The sequence below is a fragment of the Larimichthys crocea genome, chromosome XIX (assembly GCF_000972845.2).
Source record: "Larimichthys crocea isolate SSNF chromosome XIX, L_crocea_2.0, whole genome shotgun sequence".
Classification (NCBI taxonomy): Eukaryota; Metazoa; Chordata; class Actinopteri; family Sciaenidae; genus Larimichthys; species Larimichthys crocea.
The window spans coordinates 1,308,373-1,334,344 of NC_040029.1; the positions used below are offsets into that span (position 1 = coordinate 1,308,373).

Genomic DNA, 25,972 nt, shown 5'->3' on the forward strand with positions numbered 1-25,972 from the left:
TACACACACACGTCGAGATGCTGAGGCTGTGAGAACACTACATGTCTACAAGCTTTCATCCTCTAAAAACAGGCGAGTAGAAATCTGCAGGATGTGGTGAGCCATGCTGTTGAGGGGGATTTACTTTTCTGACGTATATGACAGCACTGTGGCAGTGACATTACTAAATCTTCATTATCTGCAAAAACTATTTACAAGTGCTGCTCTACTGCCCGCCTATTGGCTCGTATGGTTGGTGAGATTAGTATTACACAGTGCTGTGCTGGCACTCGCACAGTTACACTAAATACTTTGGCTCTTTCCTGGGCCAAAAAAACAAACTGATTTGGTTGATGAACAGATGACTGTTGAGCAAAAAACTAAAAATATCACAAGCAGGAGCCAGCCTAGACGCATCGACAGTGATGGACAGAGGACAGAGAGACCTGTGTGGACACTGACCTCCAGCAGTTTGAGATTGTCTAGGTCCAGAGAGCTTTCAGAGCCTGCAGCCTCCATCATATTCAGGTTGTGAAGTCCTTGCTTACCATCTCCTGTTAACAAAGAGGAACACACAAAAACATACAGGTGCGTTAACACAAAAGAACAGCTCGGATTCCATTTATTAAATGAATTGAAATTCGACTAAAAACATTTTTACGGCCTTGAATAATGAATGTTCTCTGCTCTTCCTGGCGCCATGGTAACTCACCGTGCATCATGCGGTAACCAAAGAAGGCTGCTACGGCAAGCACGGCCAGCACGGAGACTGTTGCCAGGGTGATAATTACTGTCTCTTCGTAGCGCAGTGTGCGAGAGTCTATGAGGAGGGGGACACACACATCAAAAACAAAAGTACAAATCAAATTGTGACCTTTATGTGGGCAAATCAAACGGCTGAAAGAATGTTTGATTTGTGGACAGGAAGTCAGAGGAAGAGCACAGTTAATATCCATACACTAATTTATTCATTAGGTACACCTGAACATCTGATGCAATCCAGTACAAAAGATGTGCAATACAGCCCTGTGTTGATTCAACTTTCATTTTCATAGACTTCCTCTGAAATAGTCTGAAATATATAGATGACTGGAAAATTAAGATGCAAGCTGAAATTCAGCACCAGTTCAATTTATATCAATATAGCTTGTGCAAATACACACACCATGCAAAACAACATGAGAGATTTGGTAGAATTTATTTTGTTTCAGCTACAGATCCATTTTTTTTTTTTTACCAAATCAACAAACGGCAGGTTGTTGAGTTTTTACATCGTTCCATCAAAGACAGTCTGCCTGCTGTCGGTGATGATTATTTCAGCACATTTAGCACCACACACAACTACCAAACTAGTTACGTTTGTCAGTTTTAGTCTGCAATTTTTTGCCGCCAGGGAAGAAGACTGCCAGTAATAAATATAGATTTAAACAATAGAAGATATAAAATAAAAAAGAAATCAGATTTTCAAATGTCTGGTTAGTAAAGAAAAGCGCTCACTGCATTTGTTAAACCTCAAGGACACACGCCGTCTGTTCTGCTGAGTAACACTGAATGTAAACAGAACCACAGAGCACCTTCAATTTTCACAGTGAGCCACACCATAAGCCTCTTGGCTTTCTTGGCTCCATCTGTGCATATGTTGTTAGTGTGTGATTCTTCTGCATTCATTGAAACCTGGTAGAATTCCACTGACTTCTTCCCTTTTGTATTCTGTTTTTGTATTATTGAGATTAACTACTCTTCAGGTCAGAGCAAGTGTTGGATAACAAAGAAAGGTGTTTCTAACACCCAATTAGTGCTGCTGTTCGAGGAAAAAACTCGAGTCGGGCATTGGAGTCGAGACTAGTTTGCATTTCGAATAGACTAGCAAATGGGCACGGAGTATGTTGCATTTTCTCCTTCCAAAATAGCAGCAATAACAAACATTTAAATGGCTTTTTGTGTGTGTGTTTGTGAACCATCAGGCATGCCATGAAGCACATGAAGTTAGAGGGGGAAAAAAAAAACATCAATTAAGGCAAGCGACCATGAAGCTGGTCAACTGACTGGAAAGTAATGCAGGAAGAGAGAGAAAAGGGGATGTGCGGGACGGGAATGGAGAGAAAGAAAGTATGTAAAAAAGAGAGAGAACACTAGAGAGCTGGTCAGATGGCAGGCAGAAGCCGTTAGCTGAGGTGGCTGCAGTTTTAGCTGTCAGGGATTTGTGATTAATGAAACTGCATCAGCTATAAGTGCTACTCTGGAGACAAACATATACACACACCTTACATATACCAACTGCTCTATATACTGCTGCTCCTCACTCTGCAGAAATAGCATAAAAGTCCACAGCAGCTGCTCCGATACACACAGAAATACACTTGCCTGCATCCGTTACATCAGTCAACACACTGGTGCTGCCGCGACACACCAGCTTTATCAATAATTGATGGCTCTGAGAGCCTAAGGGCGGCTTTGACTGACATGCTAGCATGAGCATGCATGCACACCCACTCTGGCACACACAGGCACATGGGGGGGTTGCCAGGGCTCCCCCTCAAACGTCAAGGTCAGGGAGGTCATAATCAACAAGAGGGTTGCACAGGAAGCAATCTCACAAACACCAGACGCTCGCATGGACACACCCAAACAAACACACACGCACCAAAAAGCTGCTTGAAATCTCCATAACATTAATGCTTTTATATCTCCACCAAGACTATATCTTCATATCTCCTAGCTGCGGCTTATTAGTCTCACAGCTCTCTGACAGTTAAAAGTTTTATATACAAAATATAAAATGATCTCATAAATCAGGGCTACAATTTATGATTGTTTGCACTGTTGGTTAAATCTTCATCAGTCCGCCAATCATTTGGTCTATTAGATGTGAGCAAATCGTGAAAATAACCAACTGCAATTCAGTTCCGATATACATCAAAACAGAGAAAAGCCGCAGTAAACATGCACCACAGCAGCACCCTGACTGTCTGACCTGAATGGAACTGAACCTTAACCTAACAAGTAGGTCCGACCGAGCAATCTGATTGGTAATACAGGTGTGTACCATGTTTGTGTGCAGCATGTCGGATCAAACAGTTCAGCTCAGAGAAAATAAGGTGGACTAATAAGGACTGAAGAGGAATATGCCGTTAGATTTTTTTTTCTTTGTTCAATACATTTTGGCTTTACAACGCTGTGGAGTTACTGGAAATGTTTGGATCATCCTCTATCAAATATAATAAAATATAAAAATAAATGTGAAGTTAGGAGGCCAATGTGTCCGTGGATAAATCTCTTTTTCAGCAGATATCTTAGTCACTACAAGACTGTACTAGCAAAGCAGTTTAGTGTTTATATGTGCACTATTTATTCAGTTTGGGAAACTCTCCATAAGCTTTGCCGGGACTAGAAAGCATCTCCATTGCTAGGTCGTTACTAAGGTGCAGGCTACTTGCTGGAGTAGTGAGCTGGGTTCCATTACATATAGGAGTCTACTGCTGTGACTGATTATTTTCCAGGTATTAGTGAGACCCCGTGTATCTCCATAGAAACGGGAGATCAGAACAGAAATGGCGAGCAAAGAAATGTTTATTTTGAGAGCAAATTGCCCCAAAACATGAAAATCTTTTGATTCTATATTTTATTTTAGTTGGTAATCGTTGTATAATCACAATATTACAATTGAGATTGTGCTTTAACTTATTACTGGAACTTCAGTGATGCTAATTTTAGGGCTTATATCTGAGTATTTCTATACTGTGGTAATGCTACACTTCCTCCACCACCTAGCCCTGAATGTCGTCATCCATGGCTCTTGGCTTCAGATCACTCAGCCGACGTACTCGAGCCGTTTCCTATTCTTCTGGAATAAATGTGCTCAGACATGTCAGGAATTAACAATCCAGCGAGAACAGAAACAGGATTTTAAGTCGGAATACAACCCGGACTTAAACTTTTAATCAAACCGAAACTTTCTCCAGCCTTTGTCTCGTCATCGGTCTGCTCTGCGGAACAGTCACCGGCACGCCCGCAGACAGACAGATACAGCAGACGCCTTGTAATCCGTGGAATGCAGAGAGACGACATGGATGGTAGAGTGTGTGTGTTTATGTTTATGTGTGGGCATGAGAGATGATGAGCCACCACCGCCAGCCCCACCCCCCCCTCCCTTTCCTTTCCTTTCCTCCTGCTACCACACACATTGCTTTTCATTCACAGCTAAACCTTGAGAGGAAGGAACAATTAACAATACATCTGTTTGCTTTGTTTGATCCAAACACGATTCCACATCAACCACTTTCACGGCTCTTTAGTGCATATAATCTATACCTGCTGCTGAAAACACCACAGACTAGTTCATCTCTGCAATTTACAGTCAAGGTTCATAATGGATACCAATCATCAAGCTCAGTTCTAAGCTGTGTGGCTGAATCATGGAGCAGAGGAAGAGGAGGAGGAGAGAGAAAGTAGCTCCAAGTAGGTGTAGGTACATGAGCTCTGCTGATCAAACATCCTTTCATTCTTCTCCGTTAATAGCTTTCAGAAGTGTGTGGGCCTACATTTGTTTTCTCCCTATTCTTTCCTTTGTTAGTCATGTTTCTTTCATTCATTCCTCTCGCCTAATACACCCATGATTCTCATCATAGATGAAAAGTCATATCCTGTCGGATACAAGAAATGCTAAAAGTGCTCTCCTGACTTAATTCATGTCTGGAAAAAAATAAAAAATAAAAATCACTGCTACTTTCTTAACACATGTCCTCTTGAAGAGTTGAAGTGATGTGATGTAACAGATGATCGGAGGTAAAGTGATCTGACATTGCCTCTACTTTGAGAAAAATGCTCAGCACAAAATTCAATAGGAAAGCCACTGAAGTATCAGTGCAGGCTGAGTGTCCTATTGATGGCCAGCTGACCACCAGTCATATAAAAAGGAAAAAGAAACATGCATGGGGACTGGAAATGAAATGGAACTACAAATCAAGCATGCATTGGCTTTTATCTATTGTGTGTATGAATGATGTACAGAGCGTAGCGGTGACCGTGGTGTGAATGCGTGTCCTTACAGATGGGCTGTGCAGTGGTGGGGCTGGGCGGCGGGAAGTCCTCTGTGAAGTTGACATTGCACATGTCACTGCCACAGCAGCAGAAGTGGTACGTCCCATTCTGGATCTGCGGAGGGAGGTTGGTCACCACGCAGCGGTCGTCGCGGCAACCCTGGTGGTCTCCCAGGTGAGTCCAGCAACCTGACAGAGAGCGGTGACAGGAAAGGACATGGTTTAAAAGATGGGGCTTATGGAGTGTGAGCTAAAGTTAGCAGACTTGACATAGATGTTGCTCTATAACAAATATTATGAAGCGAGTTTGCTGACTTTATCACTGCTGTGGTGACAGTGAATGCTCAGTCTCACGTTAAAGGTGGACTAAGTTTCTCAACTTGTACCTTGTTTGACAAGTCGCACTTCGCCTGGAGGACTTTTCTCCCACAGGCCAAAACAGTGGCTGCCTTTGTCACATCGAATGGTGGTGTTCTCTGGGGAGACCCGGCCTTCGCCCCCAGCCACTCGCTCCACCTCCCACTGCTGCTGCTGGTCCGTGAAGGCACACTCCCTCGCCTCACCCTGCGCCGCTGCGAGAGAGACAGAGGAGTCAGAGCCGAGTCGAATGCAATTTCTAGCAAAACACAGCTGTGCGGCAGCAACAAAGTGAATGAAATAGTTGGATGGCAAGAGAAAAGGCGAGGCGCATACAAGATGAAGGCAGTTTGTGCTCGTGAGCATGTGTGGTGGAGAGAGGGTTTCAGCTTTTCATCCATTATTGTCTCATTCCCGCACACAAACATGCGCATGAATATGCACATTTCACATGAAAATAAATCTGCCTTGTGTACATGAAGTCACTCACGCCAACCCTTCTCAATAAATCAAATTCACACTTTGCGCATCTATAAAAACACGCGCATGCAGAGACACGCCTGCTTAAGCAGTTACAGAGACAGACTGATGCTGCGTCTGTTTATAGAAGAAAAATACACAGCTGAAAAATAGCCGTCTGCCTGCAAAGACTGCTGCCTCTCACGAGCCAAAGATCAATCAGAAATATCAATTTAAACTCTAGCCTGAAGGACAGAACAGAAACACGCAAGAGGTGCAGTGGACATAAGGGTTTGAAAGAGCTCGTTAAAAACAGAAACCAACTCTGGCTCGGTGATGATCATAACACAGCTCGGACAAAATGACATGTCAGAGAATGAGACACGGACACGCTAAAAGCTCTCATCTTGTCCTTAATGAATTCAACTATTTTGTTATGTGTTGGATTCAGCAGAAAAGCTCCAGTTGTTAATTTGCAGTGCATGTCTGGGAGAGTGAGCATGATGCCAGGGAGAAATAGTTTGAACCAATGTCAGAATACGTGTTTGTGTACATAGTCTGTGTTGCGGGTAATTTCAGATAAGGGAAACATGATGTGCCAGTTTGTTTCTCTTATACTCCCAGCTCCTCCCTTTCCTCCAGCCGGTAGGAGGAGGGGAGGGGTCTGTTATGGAGGGAGGAGGGTGACTGTGCCCTGCCCAAGGTCAAGCTAGCCTGTGTGGGCAGAGGGGTGACGCGATGGAGTGGTAGCTCTGCTGGGCACGGTGCCAACTTTCCTCCTCTGCTCCCATCCGCAGATGAAGCTATCAAGGCTGGCCTACTGTGGGCCTCGGCTGCCCTCAACCTGTGAGGCTACACTGCCTACTGTTCTGTGGGACTGACTCTGCCTACAGGGGGAAGCTTGCTGTGTACACGCGGAGTGAGAAAGGAGTTCAAACTAAGGGTTAAACATGTGGAGGAATTTTCATTCTGACAAGGAAACTGAATTTCAATGAGGACAATGGCACTGCCAGGGTTAGCGGTGCAGCACGATTCTCCATCTGCATGCATTTCCAGCACAGTAACACGATCTGGGTTAAATGACCACCCAGAGGTACATGCAATTCACAATTATCATACATATAATGTCATAGTGTGCACACTCTCTGTGCATCAACTCAAACTTTCAGATAAGATAGTACTAAATAAGTACTGAGCAGGCGAACACACACAGAAAAGCAGTTTTATATTTCAGTCCAAATAAATCTGTAGCTCTTTATTGGAAAGAAGCATGATTTTCCCCAAAACGAACATCAGCTCTGCCATTAAAGCAGAACATTACAGAAGAGACATGCTAGGCAAACATTCATAATTTACCACTGCAGAGGGAAGATCAGCTCGGATCTATTCCAGTCTGACAACTCAAGATACATTTTTTTTTTTAAAAAGACTCCAGGAATGCATTCAATGTTATTTTAAATAATGAAAATAAAAAAGTAATTACCATTTAAATGACATGAAAACACTACAAGATTCAGGCTGTATTTTCCCCTTTTTATTTCATAATTTGAAGGGGATGTTGGCTTGTCTGTAGCAGAAGAAGCAGAGTGTTTTCTTTATTTTCTTCCACATTTTCAATTACTGACAGCACAAAACATTTTAAGCTGTCCTTGCCACTAGAGGACATGTTAGCAGACAGGCGCAGACGAATGTTGAAAAGAAATCGAGTGAGGAATTCAGTGAAGTGTACGTTAGTCTGCTCGAATGTAAGCTACAAATTAGATTAAGGTCTAAGGCCACCTACCTACAGTCATGTAACAGCCTTATTTCTTTGGACATTTCAGACCATATTATTACTTTATCATCAACTGCTGAGCAATGGCTGAATGAGGAATGATAAATTCACCGTTCACAAGGTTCTCGTTTTCAAACAAAGTCCGTGCAAACATTAAAAAGTGGAAAGTCGTCAACAGCGAGCTTGTATAGCTTGCTCACAGCATGCATCAGTTGTGCCATCAGAAAGCCTGCGTCCGTTTACCACAGTCTAGGCGGAGGTGAGAACTGGAATTGTAGAGGAGGAACTTAAAGAGGAAAAACATAAAGGAACAATAGAAGGAAGTGCCTCGCTGGTGACAACACCCAGAGACACTTAGACAAACAGACTGACCTTGTAGGCCAGGATCGGGGGAACAGAAATCCATAGAGCACAGTATCTTCTGTCTTTCTCCCAAAGCTGGGTAGATACAGTATCTGACATTAATTATTAATATTCTTACTATAATTCAAGGCTATGAAATCTCAAACCCCACACTGATGCGCGGTCTGTGAGAGCAGATAAGAGGCGAGTTCAATCTGGAAATTGATTGGGGGGGGGTTTCGTACACGAGTGTGTATGATTTTGCACTTCGTTGTTACGAAAGGTTCTTTAAGTACAAAAAGCAAAAAGCAATGCCTCTATATAAACTGTGTTTGCAGTAGGTATCACAAACCCTACGTGAAGATTAAGGCTGCAACTGACCAATATTTTCATTATCAATGACTCTGTTAATCATTTTCTCAATTAATTGATTGTTTATTTTATGAAATATCTAAAGTATTGTTTCCCAAAGCTCAAGGTGACGTCCTCACAAGGTCAGTTTATATTCATAGAGGACTAGAGAGAGAATTTTAACTTGTTAATGCCCTCTGAAATACATTTTTTGGATTTAGTAGCTGAGTACAGAGAAAATCAGAGTGTAGCATGGGACGGTGCTAAAACCGGAGCAACTGCACAACCAGGCTTTGCTCATTTGCAGTCAGTGCCATAGAAGCACTCCGGTCGTCAGATTTCATTGGTTTGTCTGCTGCTCAGCTTGCCTGTGGTTGGCTCTTTGACTCAATTCTGTCTTTCTTAGGAGTGTTTCTGGTTGGGTGCCAATCTCTGTGTTGATCTCAGATTGGCCGAGGCAGGCTCTGTCCCCAGTTCTGCTCTGTGGAGCTTGCTGTGTGATCTTGGCTTGCTCTGCAGTGCTGGATTGTGGGTCAGAGTATGCAGGCAAGGCCAGTGGCGCGAGGGAAATGAGAGAAGGAGAAAGAAAGAGAGGGTAGTCATATCAAAAGGCTCTGGAGTAGTTTTCTGCTCCAAGCTTGTTCATTGGATGGTAGCAGGCAGCGCTGAGTGTTTACCCATGGCCCAGTTATTTGCTAATCTCACCCCCCCCTCCACCCCTCTAACCCTCCTCCCCCAATTGGCCTTGGGTGCAACCTCCCACCCTCCCTGGACTACCCCCCATCCCCACAGCCTCGCTGCTAAAAAACAACAGCGATCTAATCTGGCTCTCTCCTTCCTACTGCCAAGGCCCATTGCAGCGACGTAAGTCATGGCAGTCTGAGACTTGATTAAAAGTCACAGAGTGCACTGATGTGCTGGCTGTTTGCTCTCCACAACTGGTTCCGAGTTCACATCCAAGATGAGAGACAGAAACAGAGGGCGGGAGGGGCAGAGGAGGCTCTCCTGACTAAAGGCTGAAACGTGCTTGATGCACCCGTGCATGCACCATCTCCTCTGCAGGCATGCGTGCAGCGCTGTCCGCAGCCACTGAAGTGTACAAGTTGTGCTCTCTTGCTCGAGTTTCCACGGGGAGAAAAGGCAGAACGCTGCCCATGTGAAGCCTTTGTACAACGCTGACTGCATCAAAAAATGTAAGCCTCTAAAACACAGTGCTTCTCTCTGGTGCGAGGCAGACGAGCACACCCCGAGAACTGATAATGTGCCATCATGCGTGGCCGGTGCATCCGCAGCCAAAATTGTTCAAAATGCAAAAGAGGCACTGAGCATGCCCACGTACGCGGTGTTTTCATTATCGCACAGGATCAAGCTGCTACACCATTGGAGGCATGTATCCGCCCTAATCGTACCTGCTGCTGCTGTTTGGGTGCCTGCTTGTTGCTGAGTTAGGATGGATGGGTTTCAGGGGTATTTGCTGACACCCCCAATTTTCCAAGTCCCCAGGTTGAGTTTAAAGATGTGTGGGGGGCGAGTGGGCTTTAATCTGTCCCATCTGTTGCCTCGGGACTACCCACCCCCCCCTCAAAAACACCACCACTCAGTCTGTGTCTGTCTGGGTCTGGTACAGTTATGCTAATCCTCGGGCTTAGACTAGACCTCAAAGCTTAGAGACCTCTATTATTGACCACAGTGCATTTAATACCAAAATTCACCCCCCCTCCTCTGTACACCTTAACTTTCCAGAATATGTGACACACAGATGACAGAGTGACCGTAGTGAGCTCACTATCACACCACGGGGGGAGCGAGGGGGGGCGCTATAATCTCAGGCTATTTATGAACAAGCAAAAGTTGCCTTTCAGGCTGCCTCTGAATTTAGTCTTTGTTTATTACAACATATTTCCTTGTCGAGTAAATACACCGCCATGAAAGGCTTGATGGCCTACGTACTAGCTTGACAGGCCGATTTTCCACTACACAGCCACCCACCATCAGGACTGGAGGCCTGCGGTTGTCTGGTATGATGGGGGTTTCACCTGCTCTGTGAGAGCTCGCTGCTGCTGCGTGTGCTCGCAAACTAACACCTCCAACTAACACCATCTTTTCCCATCGCATTAACTGATTAGTCCAACAAGAGACACATTTGTTAACTTAGTTTTGATAATTAATCAAGCATTTCTCACGCAAACATGTCAAACACCTCTGAGATCCAGCTGCTGATTTCCTGCTTTTCTTGTCTTATATACTACGGGCCTGACGCACCAGACAGGCAAAACAAGCAATCTGATGAGATCTTCACAACATAGTGAGGGCTGTTTTTCACTATTATTAACATTTGATGGAGAAAATAACCTGATTAATCCATAAACTGATTGATCAACTGATGATTAGTTTAGCCTTTTCACTCTGCTGCTAAATGTGCCAGGCTGACTTGATCCTCTTGCAGATACAGAGCGGTGTATGTAGACTGTTGTTTGGTAACAAGAATTTGCAGCAGAGAAATGTCAAACTAGGTTTGCACTCATTTGGAAACGGTGTCTTCATTACAGCGAATTCATTGTCCTCCAGAGAACTGGCAAGTTTATTCTTACACTGTAGAAAATGATTGTAAAATGTCTTTATCTGATTTTTTTTTTTTAAAGCATAAAAGCCAGGTTCTCTCTGAGACGTTTTCAGAGAAATGCTATGAGTGCTCCATTTGTCTGAAATGACTGAATTGCCTGCCCTTTCACCAACAATTGCTTGTAATAATGGGAACCAGTAACTGCACCTTTATCTGTTGCTGTGTTATTATAAGCTGATGTGGAGAGAGGCATACAGAGCCAAAGAACGACACTTGGAAGGAGTGTATTTACTGCAGTTTAGTGCTGACATGTTTGTATTAATCGTGTTTTAATTGCTTCATGTTTAAAAGTGTTTATGCGATGCGAATTATATTTCACTATATTCCTGAGTCTCCTGACTTTTCCGCAGTGGAATAGTCGGCTCTCCTCTTGTAGACCTCTTGGTGAAACGATTAGTGCCAGTGACTTTATATACCAAGAACAAGTCTGCATATAGAAATCTGATATTTTCTTTGTCATCCGACGTTATGACGTGTGTGCTGAGTGCTTGTTTGCATAGTGATTTGAGTCTTTTCAGCGTACTATTGCTGGCCTGAGACCAGCTTGTTAAACTATAATTTAGATGAGTGAAAATCATCAAAATGTAGAAACATCTTGGCCCCCTCTGCAGACATGTGATTTCTAATAATTTGGAAAGCCTTGCGGTCGTTAACAAGTTCCTGTTTAAAAGCTGAAAATATAAAAACCTCTAATCATCACGGCTCAGCCATATACTCTGAACATTTTTTGCGCGCCCTAGACTTATTGTCTCTGCCGGTCAAGGAGAACACTTCGTGTTAATCATACCCTGTCACTCTGAGTTACCATCTCAAGGCTGCACCTTTTGTTTCCTAAAACATCCACTAATTTCTCCTTTTTGCCAAACCAGAAGGTCGGCTGAACACTGTTCTATTGTATCTCGCTTTGCCTTTACGTCTGCTCAGAACTCTCAAACCAAGGTACTGAGAGACAGACATTGATTTTTTCATCTAATAGAGTACAAGGCTAGCTGTATTAGAGACCAAATGGCCTCCCCCCAATTGCAGCATTCACTGGGCTGTTTCTAGCTGCAGTTAGTGTCATCCTTCTCACGGAATAATGATGTGGACTGACTGAGGGCAAAATGTTATGGAATCAAAAGCAGTGCTAAACTTTCAGTTTAGGCAACTACTTCCTGTTTAAATAGCATTGCTCCAGTTGTGCGCATCATGACGCCCAATTGTTGGCTCAGTTTAAGTAAACATCATTACATTACCTCTAGTTTTGTCTCTACATGCTGGTTGCCTTATAGTCTCACAAGTCATTTTATGACCTTCTTTTACACCACATCCCCAAACAACAATGTGCATTCAGCAGGCTACGGTGAGGAACAAAGGTGATGCAGCTACACTGATGTATAGAATGAGTTTCTGCGCCTTAATTTGTTCTAATTCTTGTGTCGCTTTCCTCCGGTCTCTTGCTTTAGTTATACGACCATAAAAGCCTTTTATAGTATACATTTGCTAGAATTATTGTTGTAGAGAGATCAATTTTAGTCCAATCTGTTAATCATTTACATTAGGTGCCCTGTAGAATTAGAAGATAAATAGAAATCTGCTGCTTTTCTCTGTTTTATATCTTTCAAACTGAATATCTCTGAAAAGATATTTAAAGCTGCCACATTGGACTTTAGGATATTAGCACTGCACTTCTATTTAAATACTGTCACACTTATAATGGACAGAAAATAATGATAATAGATGATGGTGAAATTGAAGCAACAAATTTATTCTGTGCATTCTTCTTTGTCAAAACCTGCTGCCTATATTACCCACAAAGCAACTCAACCACCACCTGTTCAGTCAGGGATTCAGGTGTGTTACGCTAGAAGAGGCCTGTAAGCTCTGACTAGTCTCCATCTAGTCTTTATGGACCCTGATTCAAGTGACATCACTTGAAGACGTTATCAGACTTTATACAGCTCCCGGTGGAGCAACACCAGCTTTAATCAGCTTTCTTCATATATACAGTCGTACTCCACCACACCGTGATGTGTCCCCCTTTAATTAATGATGACAATAGTCTTTAATTGCAGCCCATCATACACGAAGGAGATTTCTCACACACTGCACTGTTACAGCCCTTTCTTTCTTTAGCTTCAAGAAGTCTCTGCTGTAATGTCACCAGAGCAAATACCTGAGCATGTATTGTACTTGACATTTAAGTAATTCTGATTCATCCTCGTCCTAGTCTTTCCCCAACCAACATTGCCATTAAAACCATCGATTAAATGCCAAGGCTGAGAGCAGCCTGTACCTGGCTCGCCAAACTCTGGAGGCTCCAATCCGAGCTAGCCCGCGCGCCAAATTCACTTGTGGCCGCTCAGTGCAAGCCTGTAATCTCAAGCCAATAACTTCACTTTCTGTTGAGCCGCTAATGTGACGGCGGAGCCGACAGCTTCAAGGGTCCCCTGTGGACCGCAGAGGCTGGAGAGACGCAGCCTGCTTGGTGAACAGTGGGCCTTGTCAAAGCCGCAGTATGGGGCTTAAGAGACACAGCTTCAGAGTTTGGACAAGCGGAGCAAATGAGCAATCTTTTTTTTATGCTATGGTATAATACTTCACTAATCCTCTTTAGACCCTCAAACCTCCTGCTTACCTGGGACAACATTCAAGATGCCTGCCTCAATGTGGGTTACATTATGAGCATGCAGGAGCTACAAGTTGAACCTGATAAGAATCTGGGTTAAAATCTAATGTCACGGGGCGGCGTTTAGCTCAGTTGGTAGAGCAGCCGCCCCATGTGCGAAGGCTCAGTCCTTGCTGCGGAAGCCCAGGGTTGGAGTCCCGCATGTCATTCCCCATCTCTCTCTCTCCCCGCATTCCTGTCACTCTTCAGCTGTCTCTGTCAGAAATAAAGCTTGAAAGGACCAATAAAAAAAAAAAATCTAATGTCACAACTTAAGAACACCTGTGGTCCCGCGCCGCAGGTAGTGTCTGCAGGCTTGTTTGGAACTGTTTCTACTCCATGTTTAGGAACAGCAGGCACACACCCACACACTGATTAGTCACAGGGGACAGGGAGCGGAAGGACAACCCGGGCTCAGCTGCAAACAGGTTAAACGCATGGCAGGTGGAAGGAAATGAATAATAATGTGAGGATGGCATAAACAGCGGTAATAGGCAAATTGGGAAAAGGGGACGAAGGGATGGCAATAATATTACCGGAGCCGAGACAGAGGGAGCGACGGGAAAGGTGCTGGGTCAAGGAGATGACGAACACTCTCCTACAGACTATTAGACCCTCTGCTTCATCTCATCATCATCCTCATTATGGCAATCATCACCACAAGTATCATCTTAAGAGATGGGCACCGGAGTATCTCTGCTTTGTATTCATGATAAACATCAGCACAGGGAGAGCGTTAGCGGTTTGTTTCATGTCTCTTTACAGTCATTACGCCAACAAAGCCCGACTGCTGCCCTAATTCATTTCTCACCGCGCAACGATCGGAATTTATTGTCGGTGTACATGGCACGCGTGCGTGTAAGTATCCATTAATCATCCTTCTATTGATTATTGAGTGAATATGTCAATCCCCTGCCAGTCACTGTGGTCGTTAAAGCGCTCTCTGAGAACACTCATTTGCATGTCACGTCTCATGAAGGTGAGCGCATCGAGGAGATGATATTTCGTCATGATGAACATCTGGATAATTATTACAATTTGGGATGAAGAATTGCACTCGTCTTATTCCAGCCCCCACCCATCGCCGGTCCTACGTCACCGCCTGACAACTCATCCGTCCAGTAAAAGCTCCATGTCCCGTGCTCTCTCCGCTGAATCACCTCCACTTCCACGCCTTACTTATCTACTTACTCCAGCGTTTTCTAAATTTAAGTTGACGTAGTAGGCTTTTCTTTATTTGATTACACATGACCTGATAATTAGAGGATGGGAGTAACACCGTCTGGGCAATAACAATTCTAGTCCATGCTATTTTATGAAAGTGTGAATATAAAAAACAAACAAACTGAATGTTAAATGAAAATGTATATGCAAATATGAGCCAAGACTATCTGCACTTGCCGTCATACATATTGCAAATCACATATTTCCCTCTGCAACAGCAGTTATTATTCTGGGCTTCTGATAATACCCTGTCTATGAATGGATGGAGGAGCCTCAACAATAACACACACTCACAGAAATGATAATACACCATTAAGAGGCTGTTTACACACACATTCACACCCACGTACTCGGCTGTAACACCGGACGTGCAGACCGATCAACAAGGACACCTTTTTTTTTCCCCAAACACCCTGGCACAGCGTGAGCACGACACTGAACCTCCACCACCCAAATTACCCACCTTGCAACATACCATTCCTGTCTTCCCACACATTCCACCTCTTTGCATGCAACGTTCCTCCACGTCGGTGCAGCCCCGGCTACTATCTTATCATGGCTCAAGGTCTCACAGAAGCCTGGCTTCCAGCCCAAAGTCTTGAACAGGGGGCACAACTTGGCAGACAAGGACTGCGGTATGTTTGGCAGTGTTTTTCCAGGCCTTTGTACACAGAATGATTAAAAAAAAAAAAGGAGCCAGGGGTGCGTTTGCGACTGGGGCTTCGAGAGGAGATATCTGTGAAGGCTTACTGAGGGTGCACAGAGAGATCACACACACAGAGAATGAGGCAGGCAGACAACAGGATGGGAAAGGTAGATGAGAAACAGGGATCATATGATGGTCTGATCTGTAGCTGACACATATATAATGCACACCAGAGCAGAAAAACACATTTTCAAGCAAACACAAGAGGCACATTCCCAAAAATAAATAAATAAATAAATCAGTGTACTAATAAGCCACTTACCAGCCACAGAAGTGAGGAGGATGGCCAGGCAGAAGCCAAATTTAGCGAGTGATTTCATCGTTATTCGGCCCACGGCCATGACAGTGGACATCGACTTTGGTCTCGTAGTTGGAGCTCCTCTATCTTCTTCTTCTCCTCCTCCTTCTCCTACAGATAGCACTTTTGTTTGTTTGTTTGTTTCACTTCACGTCAGCTCAATAACTTGAACTGACCTCTCAGGCATGGAGCACATTGATTAACGCGAAGAAGAAGAAGAAAGAGGAGGAGGAGGAGGAGAGGAGCTGTTTGTGTCGACGTGATTTGATAAACTCACTGCACAATAATAATAAAAATTTTAAAAAAAAAAGTTCACGAGCAGCTAACTGGTTTGTCGGATGTGCCGCGCGCAGCCAGCCAGCGAACAACGTCCATATCTGCTAGCTGACATGCTAGCTCGCTAAAAAAAAAAAAACTTAGGCAAAGAGGAGAAACGCCGCGAAAATAACCGATTAATTCACACACACACCATCCTCAGACAGACACTTTGTAAAAAAAAAATAAAGCGTCCACCCTTTCGACACAGCAGGAATTTGGCAGTTAGCTCGGTTCGGTTTACAAACTGCCGCTATCGAAGCTAACCGACGTTAGCCTCGCAGCTAAGCAGTTAGTTTCTCCGCGTCCCGTCTCGTTTCACGATCCTCGTTGAAGGAGAGAGAAAAAAAAATAGATTCACAAGTCGACGGCGTCTACAGTGAGCCGCTCTGCTCTGCGATACAGACGTGGATTAACACTCCCGTGTTGGCAGACGCCTCACTTAAAGGGAAACGGGATATCTGTCGGTCTGATCTTCCCCGAGGCAGTCGGCGGCGTTTGGCATTGACGGTTTTCGGAGCCTCCGCTTCGGGCAGGCAGACAGACAGACAGGGCGGGCGGCTGGGAACGCCTCGTTTGCAGGCTTGTCTGGACCGCTCGTCTCCGGTATCAGGTTGCTGTGGGTTGGTGTTGTTGGGGGGGGTGGAGGACAGTCCCTACAGTCAGGCGGGGTGTTGCAGCGCCGCTGTGCCGCAGACTATCGATATAACACCCTGGGAAACATGTGCTGCGTTCAGGCTCCTGAAGCAGCTGTCCGAATTTTGAGTTTAACTCAACTCCAACTCAACTTTATTTATTTATATAGCACCTTTCATACTGAATTGTAGCTTCACAGACAATAGAGCAGTTTCATAAAAAGCTAGAAAATAAAATAAAAAGTAGAATCATAAAACTACAACAATAAAACAGTATTAACGCCGTACGCTGACCTTCTATGTAAAAGTTAGAATTTCCGATTTCATCATGAAGGCATCACTACTTATTCAACTATTCCTGTTACTGCACTGCCTCTGTGCGGTCACATAACTTTGCAGTGAGTTTAAAGCCCAGAGCACAAACTGTAGAGCTAAAACAACAATTATTCCAGCAGGTGGCAATGTTATCCTGCGCCTAGGGCACAGCACCCTGTGGTTTGTACTTATATAACCTCAAAATAGTACTTAGGACTGCTCAAATGCTTAATTATTGATACAACAATCAAGGCATTAATTGCTGTCTAAGTGTCTGGGTCTTTGTTATTCATAACTCTTTTAACTCTATTATGGAAGCATTCTTTTGATATAACAGATGTGAAAATATCATAAAATGGCATCTGAAGTCAGTGCTGTGTGCGCCACAGCCACACTAGAAATAATGCAGTCACATCAGGAGCCGCAGCGCTCACTCTTCCCTGCGTATCTCCTCCAGATATGATGGCTGAATTAGTTTACAGCCTGTCCCACCGGGCATTATTACACAGAGGGAGGGGGCGTGTCGGTTTGTGTAAAGGGGGGCAGAGCCGGGACAGAGCTCAGCGGGATTTGGATGTTTGCTGTTGAGCAGAGAAGTCATCTCCATGTATGCCGGACTACTCTTTCTCCTGCAGCTAGAGTAAAGTTGACGAGACGCGTAATGGCAGGATAGAAGAGCGCCACTGCGCATTTACGCACGTCGGGACAGCCCGGAGCGCAGGATTTCAAGCCTTCGCACCGCCTCTCAGGAGACTCTGCTCTTCTCAGTACCTGTCCGTCTTGATGAAACGTGGGTTATACTATGGCTTCTGCTCCACCTGAGGCGAGGAAGTTCACCCGAGGGCTCAACAAACCCGGCACGGCTGCAGAGCTGAGGCAGAGCGTGTCGGAGGCTGTGAGGACGTCAGTGTTGATGGTGAGTGTCTGTCTGTGCTGCGCCTAAACAACACCGAATGCGCATTAACATACACACTTCATTTCATTTTCACTTTCCCTCCTCCGTTCAGGGTAGAGAGGGTCAGTGCCTTGCTCAAGGGCGCCTCAGCAGAGCAGATGCTTGGTGACTATAGGGGTCTTAAACCCTGGCCTCTCCAGGTCAAACCTGGACCACCAACAGTCCTCTTCCACCCTAACATCACCTATGATTTATTTGAAAATGATGACATCTAGCTGTCACTTGCTGGTGAATATTCCCCAGGTCTGACTCCACAGGGTGTCTATTACAACTTTCTCAAAGGGGGTTGCCAGGTAACTGAAATACACACCACCAGCTCCAAAGGGACGAGAAAGACGACACATAGCCCACACACACACACACACTAAGACATGCACACTTCTTTGGTTCATTCTGTCATCTGACCCCCCAAGGTGCACCTTGCAACCAGATAGGTTTGAGAGAAACAGCTGAGTAATGAGGAAGGTAAAAAAAAATGCCAAACACACAGGATAGCATGTGGCATGTAGCTGGCATAAGCACCCAGGAACACATTTATCTAAGCCTCTACGGTAAAAACAGGTCCCCTCATAAGTCATGTCTTAAATATAGATAGTGTAGCATCCTCATCTGTAGTTACTCGTCCAGCACTGTTACATGACTGATTACACGACTAATTACATGACTGTGTCTTGTTGCATAATAGTAATCAATTTTTCTGTGACTAATAGCTTTTGTTGTCAATTATGGCCCCTGTCTCTGTCCATGGTCCCAGTGCGCCTCCTGATCTTGTAATAAAGTCATCAAACCGGACCAACCGAGAACAGAGCGGAGTTTATTTCCTTCTCACTCAACTGTCAAGTTCAACTGACGGTACATCCATCTGTGTATCTGAGTCTTGGTGTATTCCCACACATCTTCAGCAAGAATGAATTCAATAGTACAGTTATATTTTCCTAATGTTGCATGAGTATGGTAGTTTCCTGTGCCTGTGGTCACATGATAGGGGGAGCTCAGAGGTCCAGGCACTGACCAGTGACCATGAGAGCTTGTCATTGCTAATGAGTTTGTACTGGGGTTGGGCATGGATCATCATGTTACACTCACATACTGTGCACCATCGCCTTTATAGCGCAGTGAGGCTGTGCACTCGGAAAAGACTGGAACAGAAGTCTACGTTTTGATGTACAAAAGCTGCCTTTTAAACATAATTATGGATATCATTTAACCAAAATGTTTGTCTTGGTTCTGCGTTTTCTTCACTCTTCACTGTCGAGCTTGGAGACATGAGCAGTATAGACAGACAAACTAGTTGGAGCGAAAAGGTCATGATCCCTCACCTGTTTCACACCTGTGTGCAGTTGGCTGGCTTTTTCCTCAGTCTTAATGCATGTGAAATTGGGGAACTTAGAATGAATATATATATTAAAGTATGTTCAAAGGCTGAGATATCCTGATTTTTAGACTAGAAAGGGTGAAGTCCCAACAGCACTTTAACCCACATTTGCCACATATTTCAGTTAGACCTGATGACATCATCAGAAGTATTTTCTCAGACTTGACAAACCTACCCAGAGGCTGTTTATGCAGGTTAAGTAGTCTCACCCCTGACAAGCAAACAAGTGCCCCTTTTACTCACTCTGTCTGTCAGCTGTACACAAAGTTCAGGCTGAATTAGCAGAGATCTGTACTTGAACTTATCAGAACTACTTTGTACCTTCACGGTGAATCACAAGGTATCCATCTGGCTCCCATTATGTGCCTCTTATAGTACATCTGTGAAAAACGTTCCTCTATTTTTGACTGTGTACTTATGCTGCAGCTGTTTCCCATGCCCATTTGACATGGAGACTGACATGCTGGTATGGTCAAAGCAAATATATACCATATATATATAGTATACTGGACATCAAAGAACTTCCTCAACCACTCATATTCACCCAGTAAGGAGCAGGTTGACTAGCAACTGGACGCGCAACTCCAACTTTGATCTGATCAAACTGGTTTTGAAAGTTTAAGCTAAGTGGATGCAGGAAGTATTTTGTAGATAAAGGCCAGGTGTTGTACCAGACACCACTTCCTGTTATACAATCCATTATTTAGTCTTAATCCTCATCCCTACACTTATGTCATAGTAGCCTATTAATTCTGTTTTAGCCCACACTGTATGGTGTGGTATAATGGATGTCAGATCAGATCTCTGGTCTATGTTTAATAATGGATGAGATGATGGTAGGCGTCCTGGCTATTTTTAAACGTGCCCTCTTTCTCCTCTGTAACTTGGTGTCACACTAAGCACCCAGGGGACCATCAATTATGAATACCTGCATATGTGATAAATCATCTCGATCCAAAACTAAGGCCTGACCGGAGAAATTGGACGGTTGGACGCATGCACACACCATAGTTAGTGCAGGCGTGGCTGGCTCTCAGCTATACCTTAGTAAACAAAGTGGAGGCCAAGCAGCAGAGCAGTAAAGACAGCCCCTGCAGTTTTAATAATCACTTCCAACTGTGGGAAATGCTGGCTTAGACATTTTTATACATCTTTCTGCCCTCTCCCTGCCTTGCTGAATCTTTACTCATTCCTTCATGCACACACTCATACATAAAAAAAGACACATATTCTGCTGCCTTTTTAATATGTTTTGTTTTGTTGACTCTCTTTTGTCTAGCTGTGAGACTCACTCAACTCTCACTGACCCCATAACGTGCGTTCTGCTGCCTTAATACCACCTCCCATTTACAGTCGGTTTAGAGCAGCAGTTCAAACTGTGGAATTCCACTTAAGAGTGAACTCCAGTCCAGAGGATTTGGTCTGATTAGAGCATTAAAAAACCTGGCAGAGATAATCTGCAGATTTGCAGATGCTCTGGAACTGCTGACCTATATCGACATCATGATACAGGAGCTGTGATGGAGCAGGCCGTTTGGTCGACTGCTGGCTTTTGTGGTCGAGTCCCAAGTTGCAGCCGCTGATAGCCGAGGCGAGGCTTTCTGGCCATGTGGTTACCATGTCATCTTTATTTAGGCTACTTCATACTTTGTGTCGTTACCACCCTTACATTGATGTAAACACCAGCTCTCTTTTTGCTTTCATGGCCAGTCTGTCATTTGTGTGTTTGTCTATGTAGAGTATCATTTGCCCGTGATCTTAAGGCTTAATTTGTTCTTCAAGATTGTCAGAAAACAGAAAGATTCAATGCAAAACTCCTACTTTGCGACATTATTTTGATATGTTGCCAGTTTCCACTATATTCAGCAAAGCCTGTCATCATTTTTTAGGGCCTGCAGGCTCAAAAATGAAACGTCTGTTCTTGTTTGAGCACCAGATCATTTTTATTGGATAGTTGCTGCATGTTTTTGTTTCTGCAACATGGCCCTCAGTGTTGATTCAAGAGAGCGTGTAAAGGCAATTTCAGCTTATTGCAACATCTTCAGTGTTTTGAGGTTTCTTTCGTTGTTTATTGTAGGAATCTGCCTGTTGTAGGGAGGTTTAGCAGACAGTGACAATACTTTTTAAGTTCAGCAGACAGTTTCACAAACAAGCAATCCCAACAGATGTTTGTGCAGTGTGGAAATACTCAGACATGATCAATACAAATAGAATCATACTCATAAAATACATAGAAAAGACTCATAGATACATAGTAGAGATGGGAATTACATCAGTTAAAGTCTATAGTATCACTGACACCACCCTCTAATTACTCTAGGCTTTAATGTTTTAATTTACTATATTACTTTATCTTATTTAATTAGTCCCAAGCTTGACATGAAACAGCACAGAGTGCGTGTAAATTCATCTGGAGTCTGTAATCTAGCTTTAATGAGAAGAATTGAGAATGAAAAGATTCAGCTGGCTGTGGAAGTTTTGAGCATTTCTTGTGAAACCAACAAAGTATTTCCCAGTGGAGGAGCTGCTCACAGCTGTAAAGAATTCAAATATATTGTGGGAGGTGGTGAGACAGCTCCAGAGAGATCTTAGAAAACCAAAAAACAAAGTATTAAATCTCGTGGAAAACAAATTAATGTCTTTTTGTGAAGTTTAATTGGCTGGTCCAAAGTCACGGTTTGATTGACGTCCAGTGTCACATGTAAAACTCAAACTCTACTATGATGATTAGTATGTTGTATATGCTGTGTAGAATTAATATGTAGTATGGATTTGTGACATGCTAACATATGCACAGTGTTAACATTCTGATGATAAGCAGGTATGATGCTTAGTGTGTGAATTTCTAATTTGCACTAAACACAAAGTAGCTTTTTGATCATAAACAGTATTGGATAAATTTGAGTTATGAACTAATGAAGGTGCTGGATGAAAAGGTAAGGGATTGTCAAAGTGGACGTAGAATCTGTGTCACCAAAGTCATTAGGGGATCATCCTCTGGGCACCATGAATATCTGTACAAAATTTCACATTAGTCTGTCAGATAGTTGTTGAGACTGACATTATCATTCATAGAGCCATGCCGCTGAGACACACGTGCAATGTCAACAACCAACAACAAACAGAGTGTTTCAGCTAAAGTAACAGTATATCCAGAGCCCTGAGTGCATACATTAGGTTTGTGTACCTGGATGTATGTTATGTGTCGTACTATGCAAAGTACAACACTGTTGCATAACTTTGCATGAGCAGAATATTATGTCGGCGTATTACAAAAATGATACTCTTTATGGAATATAGCCCTACCAACAGGAAACGTATTTGAAAAAGTATTTGAATATGTTTGCGGAAGATTAAAGGTTTAGTATTTTTAGCTCTCTGTAGAGGAGTGTAGCACAGGAATCCAAATCAAAACAGCCGAAAGTCCCTAATACAAAGGCTAAAGCCTCCCTAAGCAAGAGATTACCCCGATGACATCATCCTATCACTATGACATCATCAGGTTTTCAGGCTGAGTAGTACTCCCGATGACAAGTGAACTGACTTGTATGTGTAAAATAGCTGCCCCTTTAACTTTGTGTCATTTACTTGTAATGGCCATGTGCCCGTAATATAACCACGATTAACGGAGCAGTTGCTACTTCAATCAGCAGTGCAGCCAGCCTTGTCTGCAAAAATTGGGCAGTGACCATAAAAAATTCCTCTGACCCAGTTGACACAATCGTACATCCAGTTCTCTTTAGCATGTGTAAAAACAGCCGTTTGAACTTCAGTGTGGAAAACATTCATAGTTCTCTTGGCTGCCTGAGAATCCTTCCATGCGAAAGATAGACAGGTAGAAATTAGAGCACATTAACCAGTGGTATAGTCGAAGGCTGGTTTGTTAGCCTGTGAAGAGTATTGAACACAGCCAAAACCTCGTGTCAGGACACAAGGATCGTGTCCCAGTCTGTCTGATTACCTGCAGGCCTTTCATGAGATACTCAATACCCAAATCACATGAGCATAACCCAGATTCAGATTCATTATTGTTAGCCTGAATTTAGGTCCCTGATGAAACGATTGGCCCGAGATGAAGAGAATCACAGTTAAAATTTGCACTCTATATACTAAAAGCGCAATGAGAACATGATCTGGGCCACTTTTGAATGAGACTTGGAAAGCAGTCTTTGTACGTCTACATAATTGCCCTCCCTGTAGTAGACACAGGCTCATGCAATTCAAAATTTAACCCTCTACTGCACACATTGTATTTTTATATATATAAAAAAGGCCAGGGCTCTCTGATAATGAATCAAAATTGTCACTCCCCCTCCATGGAAATTTTGTGGTGCCTCAGGGCAACACTGTATTATAAAGGTACAACAACGCCAAGCACACTCTGATAGTCTGACAACATTTATTCAGTGGAATACAACAGAAATAAGCCCTCTTTCCATACATATAGTATGTGTTCTGAACATTTGTATTTTGCCACAAGCATAGTTAGTCAATGTATTGATCTGAACTCTTGAATGAGAATGTCCCTGTATCCACTGCCTGTAGATTTCAGTGGATAATAAAAAAAAACATAGACCTTCATTTCCCATCACATTACAAGTCCTTCACTGAGAAGTAACTTAACTTCACAACATTGCCCTGAGACATTGAAGAGAAAATCCCATGAATATATTTTAATAATAATATCCTTCTTTAAACATGTAAAAGATTGAGACTTATCTTCAGATCCAGTCAGAACATGGAATCACTTCACTTCATACCCAATCCTGCACCTCATTGTTTAGAAACATATCAAGTCATGTGGAAGACTGGAAAAAGATGTTCTGGGACAGATGTAAATTGTCTTCTTGGGTTCCCCAAGCAACCCTCACAACAAACTATGTGAGCCTAATCTTAACAGGCATTTTCTGGTAAAACCAGAGAGTTCTATCTGATCTACAAATACTGGCAGTGCGGCAGCCTGTTAGCCCGTTGTTTAATCGGAACAAATTGGAGAAATCCAAAACTACAAAATGAGAATCGAGAGAAAATCTAATCTACCATTTGCCATAATATTGTGAGTATATGGACACCTTTTATATCCTGTATTTCTTAAGCCACACTAGCAGCATGGCTTTGGTCCAAACTCCATCTATCTGCATTGACATGATTATACATGCAGAAATAAAACTCACTGTGGCCTAGTTTTCAAAACAAACTCTAGATAGTTTTTCCATGCCCCTTACATGAAACCATGGCAGTAAAAGCTGGCCGCCATGCCATCTTTTGAATCATTGCTCTGCTTTGCATGCTCTCCGGGTCACATTACAGTACGTTCTGTGCAAAAAACCTTCATGATCACACATCCCTAGGCATTTGTACAGGCTTGCAGCTCACAAGGCATAACTTTTGTTTGCTTTGATTCATGTGGATGTGTAGGGAGTGTCTCCTAAAATCTATTAGAAAAGATGAGGTAAGAAGCATCGTCTGGCTTTTTTTCCAGTGAGTCATCAGGCCTCAGTGTTGTTGCAGTGCTAGGAGCGACCTGTGGGAGGCAGCAGGGATGCACGTCTGTCCATCTACCTCTGTCCTCTATCTTTCTTTAGAGAACTGATCATGCTGAAAGCATTTAAACATGTATAGACAAAGACTTGTGCTTTCTCGGATCAGTGTTTGTCTTTATTATTGTGTCAGCATTTCTCTGTGGCACGGACCTTTCACATTAAATGGAAATTGTTTAGTCATTCGCCCTATAAATCTTTTCATAAGTCTGGGTGGATGTATTTGTTTTTTGCAGCTTGTGCGATGATGAAAATTGCTGACGTGGGTTAACATGATTGATGGCTATCCAACAAAAATACCCCTCATTCATTTCTTTACTTTCTCTAAAAATAACAGGTTCTTGTTGCCAGGATACCAGCCCTAATCTTTTCTATTTAAATATTGCTTTTTTTTTTTCAGAACATGAATGTGCTATTAAAGGTTTACCACATTGTGGTTTAATGTTGCCAATGCACAAATCATACAGTTTATGCAATAAATTTATGAGCAAGGATGGACGCACTACACTGTTTGTGGAATCAAAGATGAGCATCTGAGAAGAGCATTATGTTTGCTTTCCTGACTGAGGGGGATATTATCTTTTCCACTTCACTGTATGTCCTGTTTTACTAAACAACAAATGGAAACAACTGATGAATGTCTTTTGCGGATTCTGATAAAATAATTATGTGGCCTGGTGCAATGTCTCCCTAGTTTTCAGTTGGCTGTGTGAAAAGGTTATTGGGTTTGCAGTTTGGATTTCATTAGATTAATGCATCCTCTGAGGAACGGCCCTAATGTAATGATACCGTTCAAAGAACGCTGCTCAGGCTTTCTGAATGAGCCTGAAAACATTGAAATGAAAGAAAGCAGTTAACAGCTTTGAAGCAGCACTCTACCACCAGTTGTCATGAGGAGTACGACTCAATTTGTGAAAATAGTTGTAAAATGTCTTCCGTGGCTCTGAAGGGAGCTCCTTAAAGCTTGCTGCTTCTACTTTGACCACTGGTTTTTAATTGTCTCTCTTGTGACTCCCTCAGTTATACCCAGATATATTG

At 43.2% G+C, this 25,972-nt stretch overlaps 2 protein-coding genes across 5 annotated transcripts in view; one reads left to right on the forward strand and one right to left on the reverse strand.

The window, feature by feature from the left end:
- The window catches only part of LOC104926387 (bone morphogenetic protein receptor type-2), a 28,988-nt gene extending 12,248 nt beyond the window's left edge, over positions 1 to 16,740 (reverse strand). Inside the window, exons 1-5 of the mRNA XM_010740233.3 lie at positions 15,764 to 16,740; positions 5,405 to 5,590; positions 5,028 to 5,207; positions 692 to 799; positions 442 to 533 (exon numbers count right to left, since the gene is read on the reverse strand). Coding sequence (XP_010738535.1) covers positions 442 to 533; positions 692 to 799; positions 5,028 to 5,207; positions 5,405 to 5,590; positions 15,764 to 15,854 — 657 coding nt within the window. The 5' untranslated portion in view covers positions 15,855 to 16,740. The remainder of the gene's footprint in view (positions 1 to 441; positions 534 to 691; positions 800 to 5,027; positions 5,208 to 5,404; positions 5,591 to 15,763) is intronic.
- A 262-nt stretch (positions 16,741 to 17,002) lies between these two features.
- dock9b (dedicator of cytokinesis 9b) overlaps positions 17,003 to 25,972 on the forward strand; it is a 60,148-nt gene continuing 51,178 nt past the window's right edge. For 3 of the 4 annotated variants that reach the window (XM_019257456.2, XM_019257459.2, XM_019257461.2), the window contains exon 1: positions 17,003 to 17,980. In XM_019257456.2, coding sequence (XP_019113001.1) covers positions 17,867 to 17,980 — 114 coding nt within the window. In that variant the 5' untranslated portion in view covers positions 17,003 to 17,866. The remainder of the gene's footprint in view (positions 17,981 to 25,972) is intronic. The other variant, XM_027291671.1, reaches the window with a different exon arrangement.